This window comes from Ranitomeya imitator, chromosome 8 (genome assembly GCF_032444005.1).
Source record: "Ranitomeya imitator isolate aRanImi1 chromosome 8, aRanImi1.pri, whole genome shotgun sequence".
NCBI lineage: Eukaryota > Metazoa > Chordata > Amphibia > Anura > Dendrobatidae > Ranitomeya > Ranitomeya imitator.
In genome coordinates this window covers 106,810,287-106,835,011 of record NC_091289.1, presented here as the reverse complement: position 1 = coordinate 106,835,011, position 24,725 = coordinate 106,810,287, and the positions used below count along the sequence as shown (strand labels likewise).

The window sequence follows — 24,725 nt, the reverse complement described above, 5'->3', positions numbered from 1 at the left end:
ACCTGGGGGCTGTCGGCTAGCGGGTGCCGCATGCATTCCAGATACCTGCAGGCATCTGGAAAATGGACATGTAGTAAGTCTACTAAGTTATCATGTGTCTTGGCATCCGCGACCACCGCTCCTTGCTCTAGCGAACAGGATTTACTTATTGAATCCATCTCCCGCACTCTGTAGGTTGACGAGGACTCCGGCCCTGCTCCAGATCACACTGTTCTTCAAAGGACTAAATTCTCTCATAGAACATTTGTCAGTCACCCGCACAGAGGTGTCCGGATAAGGGATGCTCTACATAGGATGCCATGCCTGGGCTGATTTTTAGAGGTGACGGGTCCCTTAAAGGGCACCAATCTTCCCTCACCACCAACATTCAAGATCATGGAGTGGCGCCCCCGTATCCTCTCCTGCGATGTAGGATGCCATACCTGGACTATTTTTTAGAGGCGACGGGTCCCTTAAAGGGCACCGATCTCCTCACACTATCAACAGACGAGCACATGGAGTGTCACCTCCATGTATCCTCTTCTGCATCCAGGCCTAACGCCAGACAACCAGGCCTGTCCACCCTGAGACCTGAACTCTATGGATGTACAGAGGCACCCTTTTTTGGCATCCGAGCACCCCCTCTGCATCACCACTATTTATAGCAGAAGGCGGACGATCACTCTCCACTCCCCTGTTAAGAGGATGGTGGATCAAGGGTTCATCATTTGAACTCTGCACCGTCAAAAAGAGCGGCGTTAGCAAGAGATGGCTTTTTTCCTGACCTGTTGGATGCAGCCGCGCATTCTGCCTCTTGGCAGATTAACTGGGTAGAATCTCCTGTGGTAACCTACCGGTATCCCTGCCCTAAGGGTCATCCATTAAAAATACAATGGGCTGTCAGATAGCAATCTGGTTAGTTTCCGCCTTGCGGCTTCCGGTTCGGCGCTTCACCCTTCCTTAGCCGCCACATGTGTTACCAGAGCAATGGTCTCCTGATCAGAGGTCTTAAATATTTTCTTTTCCAACAGTATCCTTTTCCCGAAGACGGTACAGCTAGTCAATTGAGCGAGCAGACTAACTGCTTCACGCCTCTCAGATGCGTCTTCTTGTGCGGCGCTGTCAGCAGCAAATGCCATTACACTTAGAAGGACTTTATAGCTCAGAGAATGGAAACGTACTCTGCGTTCAAAGGCCTATGACATCACTCCCTTATCAGAGTGATCAATTATTCGGTGAGAAGTTGGGAGTGTTCCCCACACAGGAACAAAAGATTGCATGTTTACTATAGACCAACCAGCAGTGGATCAGTTGTCCAGGACAGTCTAGATCTAAGGGATCTTGGTTCCAAAAAGGGGACCAATATGTAAAACTGACCCTGAACCTCAAACTTCTACCAAGCTTGACAAGGTCCTCCTTCTTCGGATGGAGTTCCTCCGCTCAGCCATTTCTTCAACGGAAAAATGTGGAGTTTCTCACCACCGACATTCGGGATGCTTACCTTAACATGTCTTCCCCTCTTCAAAAAATCCTTCGCTTTCCCATTCGTGAACGGCATTTTCAAATCACGTCCTTGTCCTTCGGACTTGCCAAGTGTCCGCAAGGATCATGGCGGCCATCATGTTCCTCTTGCACCCTAGAGACGTGGTCGTCCTACCCTATCTGGTCGACTTTCTAACGGCTCTTCCAGTTCTGCGCTGAGTTGTCTATATCTCTTGCAATACCCTCTCTCTCCTGGGCTGGCAGCTAAACTTAGACTAGTTTTTCCCTCATTTCCAGCCCAGCAAATATCCTTTTTAATGATGATCCTGGAATCTTCCATAAGGTCGGTGATTCTCCCTTAAGACAAAGCCGTGGCCCTTCAATAAGGAACTCACGCACTTGTTCACTCTCCCCTCATTCCATTCGATTTGCTAGGAGGCTTCTGAGGGAAATTGGTGACGACAATGGAAGAGTTTTCCTTTGCTCCTCTTGCTTTCTGCAGGTCAATCAGGCTTTCAGAGGGTAGCCTCTCAGCTCCTTCCTCATGCAGGGGAGATCCTTTCTCCCGGATTCAATGGTTATTAGTGTCTACCGATGCCAGTCCTCTTCTCCTGATCATTGTACTAGGGATCCGAATGGTACGGCTAGTTCTACGGCAGGTCCACTTCCTTCTGGCGGGTCTCCCCATCCGATTCAATCCGTCAATTCCACGTCTGTACCATACGTCAATCATCTAGCACATACCCATGGTCGGGCGTCTGTCATGATCCCAATGGCAGGGAATCACAAAAGGACAAGCACAGACACAATACGAACTCTAGGGCGATGGAACCTAAGCTGACCGCGACCCTGAACCTAAACACACAACTAACAGTAGCTGGGGAACGTGCCTACGATGATCCTAGACGTCTCGCACCAGCCGAAGATCTAACTTCCCCTATTAGAAGAAACACAGACCTCTCTTGCCTCCAGAGAAATCCCCCACAGAAATAGCAGCCCCCCACATATAATGACGGTGAAATGAGAGGAAAGCACATACGTAGTATGAAAACAGATTCAGCAAAATGAGGCCCGCTAAAGCTAGATAGCAGAGGATACAAAAGAGAACTGCGCGGTCAGCTAAAAACCCTTCAAAAAACCATCCTGTAATTACTTGAACTCATGTTCCAACTCATGGACCATGAAAAGTAATTACAACCCACTAGAGCAACCAGCAGCAAGGAATCACAAATCTGCAAGCTGGACAAGACAAAAATTAAACAAAATGTGAAACAGGAAAAAACCGAACTTAGCTTGTCCTGAAGATTACTGAAGCCGGTAGCAGAGGAAACAAGACACACTGATTATTGATAGCCGGCGGGGAAATGACAAGAAAGCCAGGTTAAATAGGAAACTCCCATATCCTGATGGAACAGGTGGTACCCAGAGACCGCAGAAAGCACAAGTCACCCAGTACCATCAGTAACCACCAGAGGGAGCCCAAAAACAGAACTCACAACAGGCGTCATGGCCAAGGTACCTGACATTCTCTGTCGGGCCACGATCTATCATTCGGTGACCTCGGCACTACACATCTCAGGAGTAGAACTCTGGGCGGCAGACACCGTCAGGGTCCCGCCTCATGTGAGTGGGAACTTCACTCTGAAGTCTTCCATCAGATGTGTCTTCTCTAGAGCATTCCAGATGTAGGTCGGATGGGGTCCAGACTGAGCGCCAATGTACTCTAAGTTCATGATTCGGCCTCTCGGTCCAAAAGCCATTGCAGCACATGCTCTGGTTCTGCCATGGTTCCTTTTTCCATAACCCCTCTTCCACTACTTCCGAGATCTTTCAGAAGACGGAAGGGCCCTAGTGATCCTGGGTGATCCGCACTGACCATGTCAGGTTTTCTCATTTGTGGAACTAGTATTTTTCATCTTATTGCTACAAAACTGCAAATATGGACTTCCTCACAGGGAGTCTTCATCTGTGGTTCTTCCCTATCGCATACTGTTAGATCTTTGGGTCCTTAATGCTCCTAGGAGTCTTACAGTAGACTCCTTTTTGATCCGAACAGACTTTACTATCAGGAAGGTTGCCCTCTTTTTTCTCTGCGATCTCCTCATCCCGACGAGTATTCGGAGCTAGCTTCTCTGTTCTTTCAGACTTTTTTTCCCTTATTACCATCAAGGCATGGTTGCCCTCAGGCCATCCCCGTCCCTTGTTACCAAGGTGGTATTCCCACAGTTATGAGGGTATCGTTCTTCCCTCATCTCTTTCCACACCAGTCCACAAACTGGAATGGGTTCCCCATTTCTGGACGTGGTGAGTGCTCTAAGTAGGTAAGTCTCGAGGACGGCATCCTTCCGAAGGTTGGACACTTTATTTGGGCTATCTCACGGTCAGAGGTCGGTTCCCTGATGGTGTCAGGAAGGGTTTCGCCATTTCATCAGCCATGTTAGCCTAGTGGATTCGTTACACCATCCAGGAGTCCTTCAGTGCTAGATGTCAGCCTATCTCCCTCTCTGTCGAGGTTTCTTGGTTTCTAGGCACCAGGCGTCAGCAGTGCACGCCTGCAATCTTGCCGGTTCGTCCAGTCCGCACGTATTCCTGAAGCACTATAATTTCCATCCCTCCACAGATGTGAGTCTGGGCAGCTTCTCCTTCTCCCTGCCAAGCTGTCCATACATCGGACTACATGTATAACATGATAGGTCCCCTTTAATTGTAATACCACAAATAACCAATGGTCAGGTGTAGTGACTGTCTTGCATAAAAACAGATATAATTATACTAACCTTGTGCAGCATCTTTAATATTATATGGCTCTAAATCAAACATAATCCTTACTTTGAATAGTCGAAAAAAGGGGGCAATCAGCTCACCTGTCTGGTGCACAGCAAAAACCAGACTAAGGACTACACTGGTCAGAAACTAGGCGCCCAGATGCCTGATTAGACCTGTGTCCATTCTCTACCATTCTTATATGTTTTTAATCGTTTTTGTTGTTGCTCTTTGCCATTCATGTATTTAATCTGAACAATAAACGTAATTTTTTAATGGAATACTATGAGTGCTGGCTTCTACGTGGATCTACCAATATCCTTATTTTTATTTATCTGTAAAGTCAACAGGTATTTTGGTAAAGTTTAAGGGGTTTTCCCCACAAACTAAAGTATATTTTAATCATTTGATCTTGGAATAATAATAATTTCCACATTAGCATGGATTTAAAAATAATGTTCCTGTGCTGAAATAATCTTAGAAATATGTAGTGGATGTATCTGAACATACAGGCACATGGTCGGATATACCACAGCTCCTGATCAGGGGACGATGAAAAAGAGCATATAGACATTACAGCAGGGGATCACAACTGATTCTTTATGTGAGTAAAACATTTCACAGTCTGTTTTTAAACAATATTTTACCTTAAAGAAATAATTATTTGCTGTCCCATGCTGTCCTGTCTGTATATTCTTTTGCTTCCTCCACTACCCAGAAGATGTGGTATGATCAGACCATGTTCCTGTACGGTCAGACACAGCCATTACACAGTGCCCACAGGGGCACATTTATAAGAGTATCTCAGCACAGGAACATGTTAAGCACATCCCATTGTGAGAAAAATTATTATTATTCCAAAATCAACTGATTAAAATGAACTTTTGTTTGTGGGAAAATCCCTTTAAACTCTTTAGTTGCTGACATGATTAAACCTTTTTCCGGCCTTTGTAAGTGTACTTAAAGTTACAGTATACAAAAAAGTGATGGAAATTTTTAGGTTTCTGACGTTTGGAAAGAGTTTGCAAATCTGGCCCGGTAGTCCTGCGCTGTATGGATTCTGCAGCCCGATACTATGACCCAGTTCCAAATACACAGAGCTGTGCTGCTACAGACTGCTGTAGCAAGGAATGTTGGGGTGGGGAAGTTATCATCTCTACACCAATTCTCTGGCAGTAATTTGTGTCTGTTGCTCTTTTGTGTCAGCCTTGGCACCATTATTAAAAATAGACAGTGTCATTGCTGGCTCCTAACTTTTGGAGCTGGCTTTTAGACTTAGCCAAGATTTGTCCAGACATGGAAACGACAAGAACAAGTAAAAATTGAAATCTTGAAATCTGCTTGACTATCTTTCTCATTTCAGTTTGTTGGGATAAGGCATTTAAAATGCAGACTTTATTACTGTGAACAACAGTATAAAACCCCAGACTTGTTTCAAGCATTGGCATTAAAGGCTTGGTCCAAAAATTGCACCAAAATCACTCAATATTTGATTGCTAGGTGGTCCTACTGGTAGGACCCTGATCAGTAACAAGAAGTAAGATCTTTGTTGAATAGAGCAGTGGACATGCTAGTGCTCTGTAATTGACTATGGGCTCGTTTACACCAGCCGACCAGTGGTGCTAAACAACTGCCGATCAACTGTTTACCGATCGGCGGTCATTTAATACTTGCACAGGCAGCCCGCACGTCAGATATACACTGAACAATCTGCAATAAATTGTCCTGTGTGCACGATGAACTTTTCAGCAAACCAGAAGATCACTTCACCCAACGAGGGAGAGTTTTCCTTGTTCATCAGGTAATCTGCAGCTTGTTTAAACCACATAGTTGCCTTGAAACAATCAATCCTAGGAATACTCGTTCACGAGAGTCATGCAGTGTAGATCCACCTTATCACCATTACACAGTACGAGATAGCTACCAAAGAGCTGACTGGTGAAGAGTAGTCAGCGGACTTTCACCCCAGGATGTCCATATCAAGGACAGAGTCCTCATGCAGATGGATAGTCAGAAAATAGGCCAACTCCAGAAAACAGAGATAACACTAAGCACAGAGGTCGAATGCAACTAAACCAGGAGAGCAATAACTATAACTGCCAACCAGGGATTAACTGACTGCTGCTGGTTTATGTAGGGAGGAGTCTCGCCCTGGCTCTAGCAGAAACTAAATGCTTTTAAAGAGTAATGTCTCAGAACAAACACAGGAAAAGCTGACTGGAGATGCACAAGCAACAACAATACTAAAGCCTAATAAATGCTTGTATTGCCCAGCAGGAATAGTGGAGGCTGGGCCATGCCACTTAGTGTCAGGAGCAGCTGCAACCGGAATTCTGACATTAATGTTACAGATAGGTGTTAAGGTGGACTTTTGGAGAAACTGTAAATCAGCACCACAATGTAATTAACCTCTTTTTACATCTTTGCACCCTTGTTGATCCCATATCTTGTCCTGGTCCAGTATAGCATGATAGTGAGCACTTAGGGATCAGATGGACATCTCCAGACTATGCTTTGCAATCCCTGTGAGTCTGCTTACAGTGTTGCTGCTGATTGTTCCGTTGTAACAATCACTTTAGTTTCGGATGGAGTCATCCATGAGTATGCTGCTGTGATAAATATTCAGTATGATAATGGGTAACCCGATTATAGGAGCCTCCAGTGACCTGATCTGGGAAGGAGGCCATCTGTAAACAATGAATAAATAATAGCTCTATATCAGGACAATGTATCTGTAGTTCCTCTCGTTTGCTGCATCGGCGTCTTATACGCTATGGGATTGAGTTTAAATATAGAAAAAATTACCTTTTTCAACTGCCAGATAAATAAATGAATTCTATCCGACTTGTTACATAATACTCTTCTGGGGACTAATCCATAACTAATGAGTTCGTATGACTGGGAGTGTGGATCGGCTCATATGTTTACTCAGGAAGTGACTTTTTCAGTGTTGGAAATTTCCCTGTAGATTTCCACAAATTACAAATGCTATTTCTACCGGAAGCTTGTCTATTTAGTTTGCAGCATTTCAGCTACACTTTATTCTTTTTCTCCTTTAGTACTTATTACAGATCATGATGTAGACATCAGCTATTTGGAATGGGCTTGGATGGAACATTTAGGATCTGTCCCTCCAGTCTCAGCAGAACACCCCGTACCTTTGGATATTAAAGCTATTTTTAATCAAAGAGCAGCATGCAAAAAACCCAATGGGAAAACAGCATCCATGTAATAAATGTGCCTAGCAAATGGATGCTGTCCAATCTGATCCCAGCAGTGTCATGCCGCACAATGGAAGACGTCTGCTTAACGTTCTTTACCCCTTATGGCTATAAAGTTATTGAAGCTTTGTTTTTTTGAGCGTCTTCCATATTTGACTTCTTTAGTTTTTTTTTGTTTTTTTACACCATTTAAATTGTTATTCCCATCTTATTAGACAGATTTACAGTGCCATGCGAAAGCATTCGACCCCCTGGAACTTTTCAACCTTTTCCCACATATCATGCTTCAAACATAAAGATACCAAATGTAAATTTTTAGGGAAGAATCAACAACAAGTGTGAAGTTGAACAAAATTTATTGGTTATTTTAAATTTTTGTGGAAATTCAAAAACTGAAAAGTGGGGCATGCAATATTATTCGACCCCTTTAACTTAATACCTTGTTGCGCCACCTTTTGCTGCGATTACAGCTGCAAGTCACTTGGGGTATGCCTCTATCAGTTTTGTACATTAAGAGACTGAAATTCATGCCCATTCTTCCCTGGCAAACAGCTCGAGCTCAGTGAGGTTTGATGGAGATCTTTTGTGAACAGCAAAGGACTTTGACTTGGCCATTCTAAAACCTGGATACATTTATTTGTGAACCATTCCATTGTAGATTTCGCTTTTATATTTGTGATCATTGTCTTGTTGGAAGACAAATCTCCGTCCCATTCTCAGGTCTTTTGCAGACTCAAACAGGTTTTTTCAAGAATGGTCCTGTATTTGGCTCCATCCATCTTCCCATCAGTTGTAACCATCTTCCCTGTCCCTGCTGAAGAAAAGCAGGTCCAAACCATGATGCCGCCACCACCTTGTTTGACAGTGGGGATGGTGTGTTCAGGGTGATGAGCTGTGTTGCCTTTACGCTAAACATATAGTTTGGCATTGTTGCCAAAAAGTTCAATTTTGGTTTCATCTGACCAGAGCACCTTCTTCCACATGTTTGGTGTGTCTCCCAGATTTCTTGTTGCAAACTTTTAACAACACTTTTTATTGATATCTTTGAGAAACGGCTTTCTTCTTGCCACTCTTCCATAAAGGCCAGATTTGTGCAGTGTACGACTGATTGTTGTCCTATGGGCAGACTGTCCCACCTCAGCTGTAGATCTCTGCAGTTCATCTAGAGTGATCATGGGCCTCTTGGCTGCATCTCTGATCAGTCTTCTCCTTGTTTGAGATGAAAGTTTAGAGGGACGGCCGGGTCTTGGTAGATTTTCCGTGGTATGATACTCCTGCCATTTCAATATGATTGCTTGCACAGTGCTCCTTGGGAATTTTAAAGTTTTTGAAATCATTTTGTATCCAAATCTGGCTTTAAACTTCTCTACAACAGTATCACGGACCTGCCTGTTGTGTTCCTTGGTCTTTGTGATGCTCTCTGTGCTTCAAACAGAAACCTGAGACTATCACAGAGCAGGTGCATTTATACGGACACTTGATTACACACAGGTGGATTATATTTATCATCATTAGGCATTTAGGACAACATTGGGTCATTCAGAGATCCACAATGAACTTCTGGAGTGAGTTTGCTGCACTGAAAGGAAAGGGGCCGAATAATATTGCACGCCCCACTTTTCAGTTTTTGAATTTCCACAAAAATTTAAAATAAGCAATAAATTTCGTTCAACTTCACAATTGTGTTCCACTTGTTGATTCTTCACCAAAAATTTACATTTGGTATCTTTATGGTTGAAGCATGATATGTGGGAAAAGGTTGAAAAGTTCCAAAGGGCCGAATACTTTCGCATGGCACTGTAGTTGTAAAGTATTGTAAAAACAAACAACTTTCCAATTTACTAAGATTCTTCTAAATTACCCTAATCATGTCTATGGTATTTTTAATGTGTACTTCATGTTACCTAGGACCCTAGCCACTTCCATGCTCTTTTTATTCAGCTTGTAAACCTTGCACTTAAGTGACTTCATTGGTACTGGGCTCTTCTGATGCTGCAGAGGCAAGGATGCCTTATATAGCAGTATCGGAGGCTGCACACTTCCAGTCAGCAGCATGATGAAATTGGTAGTCTGAACTGTCACTCAAGCATTACTGCCCACCCCCGAACAAGCAGAAAGCTGCTACGCTAGGGCATGATGATCTGCTGAAAAACCAATGATAGAATAAACCCCTGTCATTTGTCGATCTGACAGTGCTTTACTTCTATGACTTGTAAAATGAATGTATATATATATATACACACTATATATATATATATATATATATATATATATACACTATATATATATATATATTTTTTTTTTTTTATTCAACTAAGATTTGTTCTAACAGACAGTATTACTAAATAACCGTGGGAATTTTATTAGACACAGGCTTGTCATGATTTCCTGGTGATCATATACAGTGATGAGGAAAAGGGAACAACGTCTTGAATTTTTCACTTTTAGGCTCCATATCTCACCATCCACTTCGAACATGAGACTACCATCATTTTATAGATTTTATAGAATTATCTTGGTTATCTCATACATAAATGTGACTTGAAATTATTTAGCATATGATTAGTTATGAAGACTCTTGTCATGTCACTGCATTGTTACTGTTTTGCTCCTAAAAATCTATATTTTTATTATTTTGTTAGTATTTTGTAAATATAGTTTTGGCTCTCAATACTGCCTGAATCCTTCTGCTCTCAATCAGATTCAAATATGTATTGACTGAAATCTGATCCCAGGTCACTTCTACGCGTTCCCAAAGTTGGTGCATACTGGTCCACTCACTTGGGTATGTATATAGCTTTTTCATCTACTCTACTCTCAAGTGTTCATTAAGGTTGAGGTCTGGGGACTGTGGAGGCCAATCCAGCACTTCTACTTCATTGTTATTAAACCATTTCTTTGCCAGTCTTGATGTATGCTTCAGGTTATTGTCCTGCCAGAACACTATGTCGTCCTTTTCATACTCATAGTACTCGAGTGTACGAAGTACATATACGTGAATACTCACAAATAGCTCAGTACTGAGACCGCCATCAATCCTGGTCAAGTATCCAATGCCTTTGGCTGTGCGACAACCTCATATCATCAGACTTTCTAAACCGAACTTGACAGTTCCTTGAATTTCTTGATCTGCTAGCCCCTTTTTTGCTTGTTTCTTCAAGACCCACTAGTCTATTGACTTTTGTTTCATTGTTCCAATTCACCAGTTTCCAATCTTCTACTGTCTACTCTTCGTACTTTTTTGCAATCTCCAGCTGACGTTTCTTAGAACAATATTTGAGTCGAGGATTCTTCACGTTTTTCGGGCCACCATTGCAGACTGTGCGTTGCACAGTGCTTGCATGGACATCTGTGATCTCACTATTATGAAGCATACGAGCCTCCTCCACTGCCGTGTTTTTCACCCCAGAACTAATAGACCGTGTGATGAGCTGACTTGATATTTTGCCTGGACGCCCACCTCTTAGCTTTTGAGTGGCTGGACGGACTTCATTTTGTATTCTTCCAACTGACATGACACTCACATGATACAGTTTGGAAATTTTCTTGGCTGAGAGATGACTATCGATGAACTGGATGATGGTGTTTCTCTTTTTTTTAGAAATCTTAATGGCTGCTCCTGAATTTGAACCAGTGACCTTTCGCTTGTTAATCAATCTAGTAACACACTGAGCTATTAGGGAATGTGAGAACAGGTTGTAATTTGCAATATACAGGAAAAGAGAGATTTTCCACCAGGAGCAAAACAGTAACAATGTAGTGACATTACAAGAATCTGCATAACTAATCATATGGAAAATAGTTGCAAGTGAAATTTATGTATGAAATAGTCAAGATGATTGTTTATAAGGCTACTTTCACACATCAGGTTTTTGCCGTCAGGCAGGATCCGGCAAATTTGTACAAAAACTGATCCGTTGCAAATTGTGAAAAACTGATGCAACTGATCCTTTTTTTTTTTTTTGCTGGATCTGTTTTTTTTTTTTAATGAACCCGGGGTAGGGTATGGGTATGTCTCCTCATGAACCAATTGTAGCAGAAACGCATTGAGATTAGCATACTTAATAGCTATAGGTTTATACACTATAGCTCTTGTGGTCAACCTAGTATTCTCTATTAGTTATATCTATTTTTTGAGAGTTGTTATAGCATTATGGTGCATTATAGGAATGATGGGGGAGCTGCTCTCTACTAATACTGAGAGTTTTATGCCTATATTATATGGGTGCTTTGGTCTGTGATTATTAATAGATCCGTATACTTTGCTGCATGTTGGATGTGATTACATTTGAAGGGTGCACACACAGCTCACTGAGCCTCTGGGGACTCTCTACCCCCTTCTACCATATGGCAAAATAGGGCATATTAGGGGGAGTCGACGCCGAACAGGGGTGCCATCTGCGCAGGTCTTAGGGTGCCAACCTCCGCAGCAAGGTACGGCATTATCAGTAGTATAACAGGGTTCTTTTAGGTACCCTCCATTTCCACCTAAACATAAGCAAGCTCTTGGCTCCTTTAGGCCTGTGCTAGTTCTAATTTGTTTGACTGCATAAATGACCATCGAATATAGTAACCATTTTCTTGGTCATTAAAAGCAATGTGTTTATTTACCTGTGCTTACACCTTTATTTCTTTTTCATTGCATTTTTTGCCACCCCCCCTTCCCATTTACAACATTTATTTTGAATGCACCCCTATGACATCTTATTGTGTATATTTATCAATCAGTGTCTGCTGTCTGACTCTTTTCCTCTCTCACACTTTAGGGCTTACTAGGGCACATTAGGATTAGGGAAAGTCTACGTTGAGCGGGGGCACCACAGCGCAGGTCCTAGGGTGCCAACCTCTGCAGCAAGGTAGGGGATTAATAGTTGGACATTAAGGTTACCCTACACTTTCGTGTTTAAGGCCGAACAGCGGACCCTTTTTTTTGTCCGTATGTCTGTTTGTATGAATTTTGTATGTTTTATATTATATTGTTTTCTTTGCTAATATATCATTAAAAGTTAAGTTTTAATTTATTCTTATTGGCATAGTGCTTTGTTGGGGGTTTTATCTTTTCAAGCTCCATGCCATCCTTTGTATGATCAGTTATCTAGAGCTGAACTGCATATTCCAGATGAGGTTACAGTAACATTTTGTACTGTGGTACTTCTACGATCATCTTCGTGAATTGATACCTGTTTTAATACATGACAATATACTGCTGGCTTTGCCGCTGATTAACATTCCATGCTGTTATTTAGTCTGTTATCTACAAGTACACCCATATCCTTCTCTACTAGTGACTCTCCTAGTTTTACTCGAGGCCCCTTCACATTAAGCAACGCTGCAGCGAGACCGACAACGATCCGGATTGCTGCAGCGTCGCTGTTTGGTCGCTGGAGAGCTGTCCCACAGACAGCTCTCCAGCGACCAACGATGCCGGTAACCAGGGTAAACATCGGGTAACTAAGCGCAGGGCGGGCGCTTAGTAACCCGATGTTTACCCTGGTTACCATCCTAAAAGTAAAAAAAACAAACACTACATACTTACCTAACGCTGTCTGTCCCCGGCGCTCTACTTCTCTGCACTCCTCCTGCACTGACTGAGCACAGCGGCCGGAAAGCAGAGCGGTGACTTCACCGCTCTGCTTTCCGGCTGACCGACGCTCACAGCCAGTGCAGGAGGAGTGCAGTGAAGTAGAGCGCCGGGGACAGACAGTGATAGGTAAGTATGTAGTGTTTGTTTTTTTTACTTTTAGGATGGTAACCAGGGTAAACATCGGGTTACTAAGCGCGGCCCTGCGCTTAGTAACCCGATGTTTACCCTGGTTACCAGTGAAGACATCGCTGGATCGGTGTCACACACACCGATCCAGCGATGTCCGCGGGAGATCCAGCGACGAAATAAAGTTCTGGACTTTGTTCAGCGACCAACGATGGCACAGCAGGGGCCTGATCGTTGGTCGCTGTCACACATAACGATATCGTTAAAGATATCGTTGCTACGTAACAAAAAGCAACGATATCTTTAACGATATCGTTATGTGTGAAGGTACCTTCTCCCTAGAACATACGGTATGGTGCCCTCATATTATTGCCTATATGGATAACTTTCATTTCTACATATTGAACCTCATCTGCCGAGTGGATGACCAAACAGTCATTTTGTCCAAGTTGCTTGTACCTTTTGAACATCTTCCATAAACTACATATACTACAAAGTTTGGTGTCATCTGCAAAAATAGAAAACAAAAATGAAATACAGTCGATTATTGCAATTTATGCAAATGTATAATATAGATGAAGTTGTTAGCTTGTCTATTATCTGTGGCCCTTTATAAAATTGGAGGAAATAAAATATCCCTCAAATCATTTAATTCCTGTGATTTTCCATGTTTGCGTCAATGTATTCAGTTTACCACTGGACATCAATATGGCACTACAAGGTGATATGTTCTGTTCTAAGAAAAAAATAGCCCATTCCACACGTCTCAATTTCTTTTCCATCACACTGAAGACGCCTCTTGTTTTCTACAAAATAAATAAGGACGGAGCGTCTCACCAAGTAAACAGATATTTCCCATAACCCAGAGATGTGGAAATAAGTCTGCTCTGTCTCCAAAGGCTCTCTGCGAAAAATAGAATGAAAAATTAAAAGCCATTTTGGGGAATTAATCGCCTGGATGAAAACATAGAATAATTTTAATACAGAAAACACCTGCAGTGCAGAATCATCCTCCATGCTTCTGCGTTAGTTTCTGCGAGTGATAGATCTGCTATGTGAACTCTCGTGTTACTATTTATAACAGTGATTCTGCTGTTACAGGGATTGATTTATTCTCCATTTTTGAGTAATTTGGGGCAAAAATTGTTTCTCTGATTTGAAAGAAATGTATTACTGTAGTAATGGGAAATTATGTGTTTAATTTATTCCCCAAAACCCCCTTACACCCTATCTACCCCCCTTACACCCTATCTACTATATAATTGTCTAAGGGTCACTTCCGTCTGTCCTTCTGTCTTTCTTTCTGTCTGTCTGGCTCGGATATTCATTGGTCGCGGCCTCTGTCTGTCATGGAAAGGCAAGTCGCTGATTGGTCTCGCCAGCTGCCTGTCATGGCTGCCGCGACCAATCAGTGAGGGCCACAGTCCGATTAGTCCCTCCCTACTCCCCTGCAGTCAGTGCCCGCCGCGCGCTCCATACTCCCGCAGTCAGCGCCCGCTCCATACTCCCCTCCAGTCACCGCTCATACAGGGTTAATGCCAGCGGTAATGGACCGCGTTATGCCGTGGGTAACTCCCTCCGTTACTGCCGCTATTAACCCTGTGTGACCAAGTTTTTACTATTGATGCTGCGTAAGCAGCATCAATAGTAAAAATATCTAATGTTACAAATAATAATAAAAAAAACTTTATTCTCACCCTCCAACAACGTCCTCTCCTCGGCAGTGCAAGCGGCAGGTTCTGGGGCCAAAGATGCTATGCGAGAAGGACCTGCCATGACGTCACGGTCATGTGACCGCAATGTCATCACAGGTCCTGTGCTCATACCAACCCTGGGACCGGAAGCCGCCGTGTGCACCGCACACAAGCGCCAGATCCCCTCGGAAGGTGAGTATATGTTTATTTTTTATTTTAAGTCTTTTTAACCTGTTACATATGTGGCTGGGCAATATACTACGTGGCTGGGCAATATACTAAGTGACTGGGTAGTATACTATGTGTATGTGCTGTATACTATGCGGCTCTGTGCTGTATACTACGTCGCTGTGCAATATACTACGTGGCTGTGCAATATACTACGTGGCTGGGCAATATACTACGTGGCTGGGCAATATACTACATGACTGGGCAATATACTACATGGCTGGGCAATATACTATGTGGCTGGGCAATATACTACGTCACTGGGCTATATACTACACAGCTGGGCAATATAGTACGTGGCTGGGCAATATAGTACGTGGCTGGGCAATATACTACATGGCTGGGCAATATACTACGTGGTTGGGCAATATACTACGTGGCTGGGCAATATACTACGTGGGCTGTGCAATATACTACGTGGACATGCATATTCTAGAATACCCGATGCGCTAGCATCGGGCCACCATCTAGTGTATATACAGGGTGGAGCGCGGTAATTTGCTGATTTGGGAATGAAATAAAAAAATTATGATCATTAGAAAAATTTTATTTTATATTTTAATTATACTGAACAGTAATGGAATTTTTAAATTACATGGTTTTAAATAGTGTATCTGGCAAATGTCGACCTGCGCTATCCACACACTGCTGCATACGTTTTCTGAAGTTTTCATGAACTCTAACAAGCATGTCCACTGGTATTCTGCCAATTTCAGCTTCAATATTGTTCCTTAGGTCTTCCAAGGTGTTGGGACGGTTAATATACACCTTAGACTTCAGGTAACCCCAAAGGAAAAAATCGCATGGGGCTAAATCTGGTGAGCGTGCTGGCCAGTTCACATCTCCCCTCAAAGAGATAAGCCGTCCAGGAAACATTTGCCTCAAACAATTCATGGTAACCCTCGCTGTGTGTGCAGTGGCACCATCCTGTTGGAACCATGTATCCTCTAGTTCCATTGCCTCAAGAGCCGGCTGAAAATAATCCTGTATCATAGACAAGTACCGTTCGGAGTTCACAGTTATGGCACGACCATTATCCTGAAAAAAGTAAGGACCAATGATGCCTACTCGTGATATGGCGCACCACACAGTGACGCGGTCCGAATGCAGTGGTCTCTCGTGAACTTCTCTGGGGTTTGTTTCACTCCAGTAACGCATATTTTGTTTGTTTACACACCCACTGAGGTGAAAATGTGAAAATTCACCCAATTTACAATTGATTGCCGTCCAGGAACACGTCCGCGTGGAGGAACAGCGAATTGTAAACGAAAAGCACGCTGCACTGCAATGATCGAGTGGGCATTTGAAAAATACGCTTCAACACAAAATGACCTCTCCTCACGTGTCCACTGCATGATGGCAACTGAAAGGCAGAGGAATACAAATCTCCCATCAGCCACTGTAAGCCACACCCACTCTCCCCTCTCTTCGACCGACAGTGCCGCCACAGCATGCAGTGCAAAAAAGCAAATTACCGCGCTCCACCCTGTATAATCACAAGAACCATTTAGGCTAAATCAGTGACAGACGTTGATGCCATTTCTTTAGGAAATGCCATCAGTGTTGATTATTGAGAGGACAACCACAATGATTCCTGTGAATACTAGAATGAAGTGGCAGCAGTGTGTGCGGCAGTGACCGGTGTTACATGTAGGGGTCGCTGTGTGTTCCCCCCCAGGATGCGCACAGAGGCGTATTGAGGCCATAGGAGTGCACAGGAGTAGCTGTGATTTCAGTGTAGAATAAAAGTATTGGTTCTGGGCATGTTATGTGTCCAGGGCAGATTTAGAAAACCTGCTCTGGACTTTTGTGTTTTGAAACGGACTACAGAATAGTAGTGGTGCAATCAGTTTCATTCTTGGCCGGGTTTTCCATGTGGCTGAAGGCCGCAGTTTGCTTGTAAAAACCCCTGAAGCAGAGGGTTGGGTGTGTCAGGGTCGGTTGTGTCAGGGTCAGTGTCAGTCTGGTGTTGGCAGGAGTACAGAGCAGAAGGCTCTGCAGAGCTCCTCCTGTGTGAGGCAACACAGGCAAGCGGAGCCAAACAGACAAGGCAGCTGAAAGGCCTGGCACCCATAGCGCACACGGCAACCGGTCTCAGAGGTGTCTTGTGCCCAGCTGTGAGCCGGAGTTAGACTGTCCTGTGCCCGATTGTGATATGGAGGTGGACTGGCGTGTTTATTGACTGCAATCTGTAGGATATGGTTCCCGGCTGCAATCCGGAGGATATCGTGTGCTATGTTTTGCTGTGAGTTGAACATTAAAGAGACTTTTGCTTTGAACTTTCCTGGGTCACTGCCTCATCGCTGCAGTGTGGATACCGCTGCACTTCAAGTGCTAGAGTGCCATTTTTATTCTTATGGGCTCCTCTTGACTGTTTTTTGGTAGCTGCATGATCGATCATTGCCTATGTGGTTTCCTAATGAATGAGTCATAGTACTCTGAAACGCGTTGAATAAAGCCACTTTTCATCTGAATATCCATTTGGACTTCAATCTTTCAAGCAGCACAGAGTTAATCCACCTTTTTATCCCATTTTTTTTCTTTACTATGGACTTAAGGAAATCACAGGATCTTCATGGTGTTGTCCATGTTGTCACCCGACCAATCTCTGGTTGTCATTGCTTCCAAGACAAAAGTGAAACTCATCACTGAAGAAGAAAGACATCAATTCCAGCCACCAGTCCTCATTGGAGACCACGTGTACAATGCTTTGAAAAGGACTTCATGAGGAAGAGTCATAGCTGTCATACTGCTGGGAATTTGGTGTGGGGTGGCATTATATACTGAAGCCGGACCCCTCTAGTTCTCATTTCAGTTACAATAACAACTAGTGGTTACTGTTATGCACATGTGGTAGTAAACATGGGGATAAAGGATCTAACTATGAAAAAGTTGCACAAACCCCACCCTGTTCCTGTACCGACTATAGTATCCAGTAATGCAGGCTCTAGTGGCTTCAGCATGACCTGGATAAACCCTGAAGGTAAAAACTAGAGGAGATAACTCGGACCTAGCTCCCTAAAAGGCCATCAAGTGTATCATAAACCTCCTAAGCAATGGAGGGAAAGTGCAGAGTAAGAAACCCCAGCAGTACACTTATCTGAATGGCCTATATACTCAAAAGTAGGACTAGAACTCCAAGCAGAATCCACTAAAGACTATCACCAGCAGAGAAGACCAGAAGGGGGAATGTTTATATAGTACTGTAATATCTGCAGTGTGATAGGCCAGGTTAGATAACAAATGAAAAACACCTGCTGTCCAAAATGAATGGACAAAGGCAAAAGGTAATCAACACCTGGACAGCGACAGAACCGCTGTGGCTCAACGGACAGAAACGCTGAAAGAAGAGCACAGGACCATCGGATCAAATCCCGAAACATGACAGTTACAATGATTTGTTCATGGAACCAAAGGTACAGACATTTCTCCATGTGTTCCAGGATCCGTTCTTCAACACAACAATATCAGGTTGTATATTTCTTCTGCTACTGTGGCCTGCAGCACCTCTGGTCTTGTCCCTCATTGATCACATCTATGTCTTCATTGGTTGGCAATTGCAAAGGAGCTACCAGCAGCAGATCTTTACAAATTTCATGCCCAAGCACATTCAGATCATTCCTCAGGCAACCATTAATAACTCATTGATAACAGCGAATGCGTGTAAGTGCACATGGCACATAGCGCTCACAAATCATATACTTACGGTCACATGATCACTCACTCCCGGTACAGGTACACCGACATTCTATCAGCATGCAGTGCAGGCTGTGAGGATCCACAAGTAGGCAGTCACATAGAGTGACTTTTTAATTGAACCCCAAACCTGGATGACCTTTTTAAAATCAGAATTATTTTGCCATTCCGATGTGAAGTTTCAGATTAAGTACTTTGACCTCTTCAGGTTTGAGAGATCTACTGTGTTTTGAAATCTGGTGATAGAGCCTCTTTAAAGGCAACTTGTCAGACGATTTATGCTACCTGAATCATGAGCAACATCAGTCAGGAAAAGGATCCGTTATGAAAAATGTATTTTCTGTATGAAATGCTGTTATAATTTCAGAATAAAATGCTTTACAATGGGGCCAGGAACAAGGTGACTAGGATGAGTAGTCACGGAGTTATGTCCGCACTTCGACTCACTCACCTAGTGTTCAGCCACCTTGAATTATCTGATAGGTGCCCGTTTTCTTGTTATATGAAGTTGAAATCATTGTTGTAAATAGTAACAGCAATAATGTAACCCTCAATCCTTTAGAAATGATGTTCATTAAAGCTCATTTTGACTGCTTTACCCTACTGAGCCCCATTCTAGATGATGACATAGTGTGCCACCAACCTGTGTCACATGGTAAGACCTGCAGATACATATGTGATCCAAACCCTTATCCTGACCGCTTTATGTAAAAGTACATTATGTAAGAGTACGTTTTGTTGAGCAAGATAACTGTCATCCAGTTAAAGATATTGGACAGAAGTCTTTAAAGCACCAAGAATCTAAAAGTTTAAAAACGATAGTGAATGGTACTCCTGATTTTTGTTGTCCCTGTAGGTCAGACATAGGCCAGTGCAGTGAACAGAGAAGGTATTCTTGCTTCTTGCTCATCAGTCTCAGTCTGCAGTGTGGCTTACAGTCTAATTTCCTTGTCTCAGGCATTCGATCATATATACACTCTAGGCATAGTTCATAGAAAGCTAATGTGTTTTTGGAGCCTGAGAGGAAGCTGGAATATGCAGCGGAAACTCACATGTTCACAAGGAGAACATACAAACTCCATGCAGATGTTGTAAACCTTCATCTCTAGTGCCGGAGGCCACAGTGATCACTACGTCACTGTGCTTCTGATGTAGAATTTATAGAAACAATTGCATGTCTTTGCCAGTGAGATATCTGGAGCTGTTACAATATATAACTGCTCAACTTGAAATAAAAATAAAATTAGAAAAAGGAAGTTCCAGAACCTATAGCACAGGATCCTTCTAAAGAGGAACAGCCCACTGAAACTGCATATGTGGCAAGTAACATAGCAATAGAATTTTGTGAGTAGCTGGCTGGTATGGGCACCATAACTGGTTGTCTTTGATAAGGGGAGAAAGACCATGCTTTCCCATACATTTCTTTTGTAAGATCAAGTTCATTTTAATGAAAAAATACACATTTGCAACCTAAGGCCTCTTTCACACTTCAGTTGTTTGGCGTCAGTCACTACCGACATAGTGACGGATTGACGGATCCGTCACAATTGTTGAGAAAACGGTTCTAACGGATCCGTTTTTTTGACGGATCCGTTACTTGGGGGTTGTCTGGGAAAAGTATCTACTTTTTGGAGCATGCGCAATTGAAAAAACGGATTGGGGCGATGGATCCGCTGAAAAAACGGTTGCGGCGGATCTCTCGTCCATAGGCGGCCATTCTATGGAATGGCGGACGCGACGGATTTGTCGCGATCCGCCATTTCGGCGTTGACAAAAAACGTTTCAATGTCCGTCTATTTTCAGAAAACGTCCGCCAAACCTCGACGGATCCGTCGCATGGCGGATGGAACGGACGACCATCCGCCACAATCCGTCACTAATGCAAGTCAATGGGAAAATAGCGGATCCACCAAAAAAAAAAGCGGATCCGCTATTTGAGGAAAATGGCGGTTTTTGACTGACGCCAAAAGACTGAAGTGTGAAAGAGGCCTAAGCAATAAAGGCAGTTCTGATTGCAGAGGTTAGAGTGGAGAGCCACTGACAAACCACATCTCTTGTTCTGAGGCCCAGCACATCCATGTATTACATGTGATTACTCTTATATGACAGAGCAGTGCCCGGCAGCTGCCTCAGATGGGCTGGGGCTAGGGTTAAAGATGCTGGTCACAGGGATCACTGATCACGAGACTAGTCATCTCAGATGTTCTGTATGTGCTCATGAATGAGTCAAACCTTAGGACTGGAGGTATAATGTTTTTACATATGTATGTTTCTATTAGTCATGAATATTAGTGGTTGAAACAAAATATTTTCATTAGATTAGTAAATGGAGAAGGGCAACCTTTCGCAGCAATTAATCTTAATTATTCAGAAGTCTATTTTCAGTAATCCAGGAGGCAAAAACTGTTATCTTTATGTTGACTTTTGAATTTGTGTTTGTTCTTCAGTTGGCCAAGAACCATAGACTGTTGTCATATGAGTCTTAAATTCTTGATTTTGATATTTTTGAATGACTGACATTTGCCTCTTATATCAACACATACAGCTTAATGTCTGATACCTTTGCAAGACAGTGATGCAGGGTTATTGAACACTGGATGTTTGATAATAAGTTGATTGACCATTGTGTGGGACCCTGTGGTTTGTTGACTTGCAAAACAGGAGAAAAACTGTAAATTGATTAAATACTCAAACATTGTGAGTTAATCTAATCACACTTTCCTCTTGACCTCTGGATGATTGCTTGAAGGACAAAAGTTATGAACAATATAAAGGGTATATGCCTCTGTAACAAGAGATCCAAAGAACCAGAGACTCTTTACAAAATCACAGCCAGGAACACTCTACAACAATAGCCAGGACAACTTGGCTCAGTCATGAGGGACACAGATTTGACATTCTACATGATGCCAGCTTAGGGAACCACTGCCTGCATGAAAGAATACAGATCTGTTCCATTGACCATCACTGAACCAATGGATATATTTGGGGAAGCCAGAATTTGGACTCACTGGTCATCTGAGCCCAATTGATATGTTTGGGAAAGCCAAGTTTGGGACCCAGCGGTCACCTGGCTCCATGGAAATGTTAGGAGAAGCCAGGTTGTGACCCTCTGGTCACCTGGCTTCATACCTCAATGGACTGTCAGCTTCATAAGCCTATCAATACCTTCTACCATGCGTTCCACAGGTGGGGGTAGTCAACACTGAAATTCGCACCTGCATTTATCCCGGCGAGTCAGCAAAAGAGTGAGACTCTGTATTTTTTCATCATCTTGGGTATTTTTCTGGGACTGTTCTATGTGCTATTGTCTGTCTTGTAGTTCAATAAAGTGTTTCAACATAGTTTTACCCTCACCCTGTGTTGTCTGAGTAGTATTATGCCCATGGTAAAAGGAAAGCGGGGGTTCAGTGGGATAAGCCCTGGTCCATTCAGTTCCTGGCTAGTGGACTAGAGCACACGCTGACCTCCCCCATGTCTCCACATTTGCTAATTGCTGAATCTTGACAACATACAATATCAACACTGTCAAATTGCGCTCTGTTGACAGCTTGAGTGGTCGTCACATGAGAGTTTGCATAGTTGTGGTCACGTGCTGTGTAGCTTCTCATCTGCTTCTTTCGGTTGAGAACATTGAAAAAAGCAGGAAAATTTAGTTGGTCGGCACATGACCGCAAGTATGCAAATTATACATGAGCTGTCACGTGACAACTGCTTAAGCTGACAACAGAGCTGTCTGGTGAGAGTAGTCACAGTGACTGTAGAAGTTTATGTGGAGCTCAGACAAACCTCTTTAATCCTGGAGTAAGGGTTAATCCACCTTCTAGGGTAGATTTGAGTTTACGAACAGGACAGTTTAATAGGAAAGGTCATCCATGGACATTCACGGTGGAGCCTGGAAATACCCTTTAGGCAATTAAACTTAAACAGCATTTTCAAAATTCAGGATACAGCGGTGAGTGCCCAGGAACACCTGGCGGTAGTGCTGGTGAGCAGATGTACCGGACCGTGTGCTAGAAATACTAACACAATCTGCAGAAATGTGACGGCCTCATAAATTGTATAAATGCTGGCAGAATAGTTAGAAACTGACTGATTGTTCGGATAAATTGTAAAACATTGAGGATAATCATTTTCATATACAGGAGCTGTATGTAGAAGCTTTTGCAGAGATCTTTATTGCTTTTCCATGACTCTTGGGACCTTTGCAGCCAGTTACCAGCTGGGCAGGTTACAGACCCCAGGGGTATCATCATTGTATCAGTACTGTGTATACTATTAGAGAATTGGAAAGAAATTATAAATCATTTCAGAACTTTCAACGATTTCATTATTTATTTTGTTTGTTTTAGGGCAGGAACGGATCACAATATTGATAACACCACAGATGTATTACGGGAATGGTTAAAGAATGTTCAAAACTTATACCATTATGTTGAATGGAGGCCGATGGGCGAGCCCCAGTAAGTAACGTCACCTTGTAAATGTATGGTTCTGACTAGCACTTGCCATAGTATTCATGTCTACTTGCTGAACATGTTCATGTGCTCTGAATGAGGAGATGTAAAACCTGGCAAAATAAAAGGCTCTGCATAAGAATGAGGGGGCAGCCCTAAGACAAGGCACATAATTCATGGGGTACACAAGATGCTGTATACCTATTGTATTTACTCCTATTGCCCTGAACACCAATCACCCACTAAGTGTGACTATGAAGGGGGCTCCTCTTCTCACACCCACTCGTCCACTCACCTATTGGAATAGGCTGACCATAATTAAGCGCACCCTGCCACCAGTCCATGCATCCACACCACACTTTATGCAACCACCACCCGCCATTTTACGAGGGCAACAAGATGCCTGCGCTGGGTATAGCACACACCCCACAAAGCTTTCCTAAGCACCAGACAACTACACTTCTTGTACTCTGCCATCCACAGGGTAACACAACTATACTTCCCCTCTTCATAGTGCATTTAGAGCAGCAAGGAACAAACTTAATCAATTTTAGGTTTAATATACAAAAAAAGGTACAGTGCATAAAAAGGTACGAAAATGGGATATTAAAAACACATACATAAAGTAAAAAATCATAAAAAGAAAAAAGGGGTAAATGAAGAAAGTGCTTACAATTTGAGGATAGTGATTCTTTGCAGAGATATCCCAGAAATTAGGACAGATCTACAATACACGTTGTCCTTCTGGGGTATGACAATGAGTTTTTCTAGATGAGATATTATAAAGGTCTCAGTCACACACCAACCCTCCTCCTGGTCAGGTTAGAGGAGAATGACTAATTGTATTCCATAAATATGGATGAAAAGACATAGGTGTTGAAGAGGGATGAGTTGGAGTCGGATTAATTAAGAGGCTGGTGCGGTTGAAAAGTTGGGGTGTGCCTCTGTGCACCTACAAGGGACGCTATAACTTGTCATGAATTAGTTGGAGCTCGGTAAAACTGGTGTTAAAACTTGAAAAAAAATTGTACAACCTCAAGTTGCACATTATCAAAGATTTTTAAGCCAGATTTCTGTTATAACATTTTGATGAATCAGGGCCAATATTCTAATTTATGTCATATTTTTCCATAGGAACCTCCTAGTGGAATAATATGACATCCAGAATTCCGAGCATACTTTCAACATTCTAAACACATCAAACATGACTATAATATTTCCTATAAACGTTATATTTCTGTGGTTTGCTAATGCCGAAAATTGTGGCTCCAATATCCAGAAGCAGTTATGACCATTGATCACAGGTATAATTGTGATGGTGTTGATATCAGATTATTATTGATATGGAATAGAAATACTGCATTTCCATTGCCATATGATGTACCTGGTATGGAGACGTCCAGTTTCCTTTAGGTGCAATTAACTTAACCTTTCATTTAGTAACACCTCTTCACAAGTGTCCCGTGCAGCTGGCAGAGATCTGAAATCAGAAGTG

At 42.8% G+C, this 24,725-nt stretch overlaps 1 protein-coding gene across 1 annotated transcript in view; it reads left to right on the top strand.

The window, feature by feature from the left end:
- Nucleotides 1–24,725, top strand: part of COLGALT2 (collagen beta(1-O)galactosyltransferase 2) — a 328,242-nt gene that overhangs the window by 85,746 nt on the left and 217,771 nt on the right. Inside the window, exon 2 of the mRNA XM_069737258.1 lies at nt 23,126–23,236. Coding sequence (XP_069593359.1) covers nt 23,126–23,236 — 111 coding nt within the window. The remainder of the gene's footprint in view (nt 1–23,125; nt 23,237–24,725) is intronic.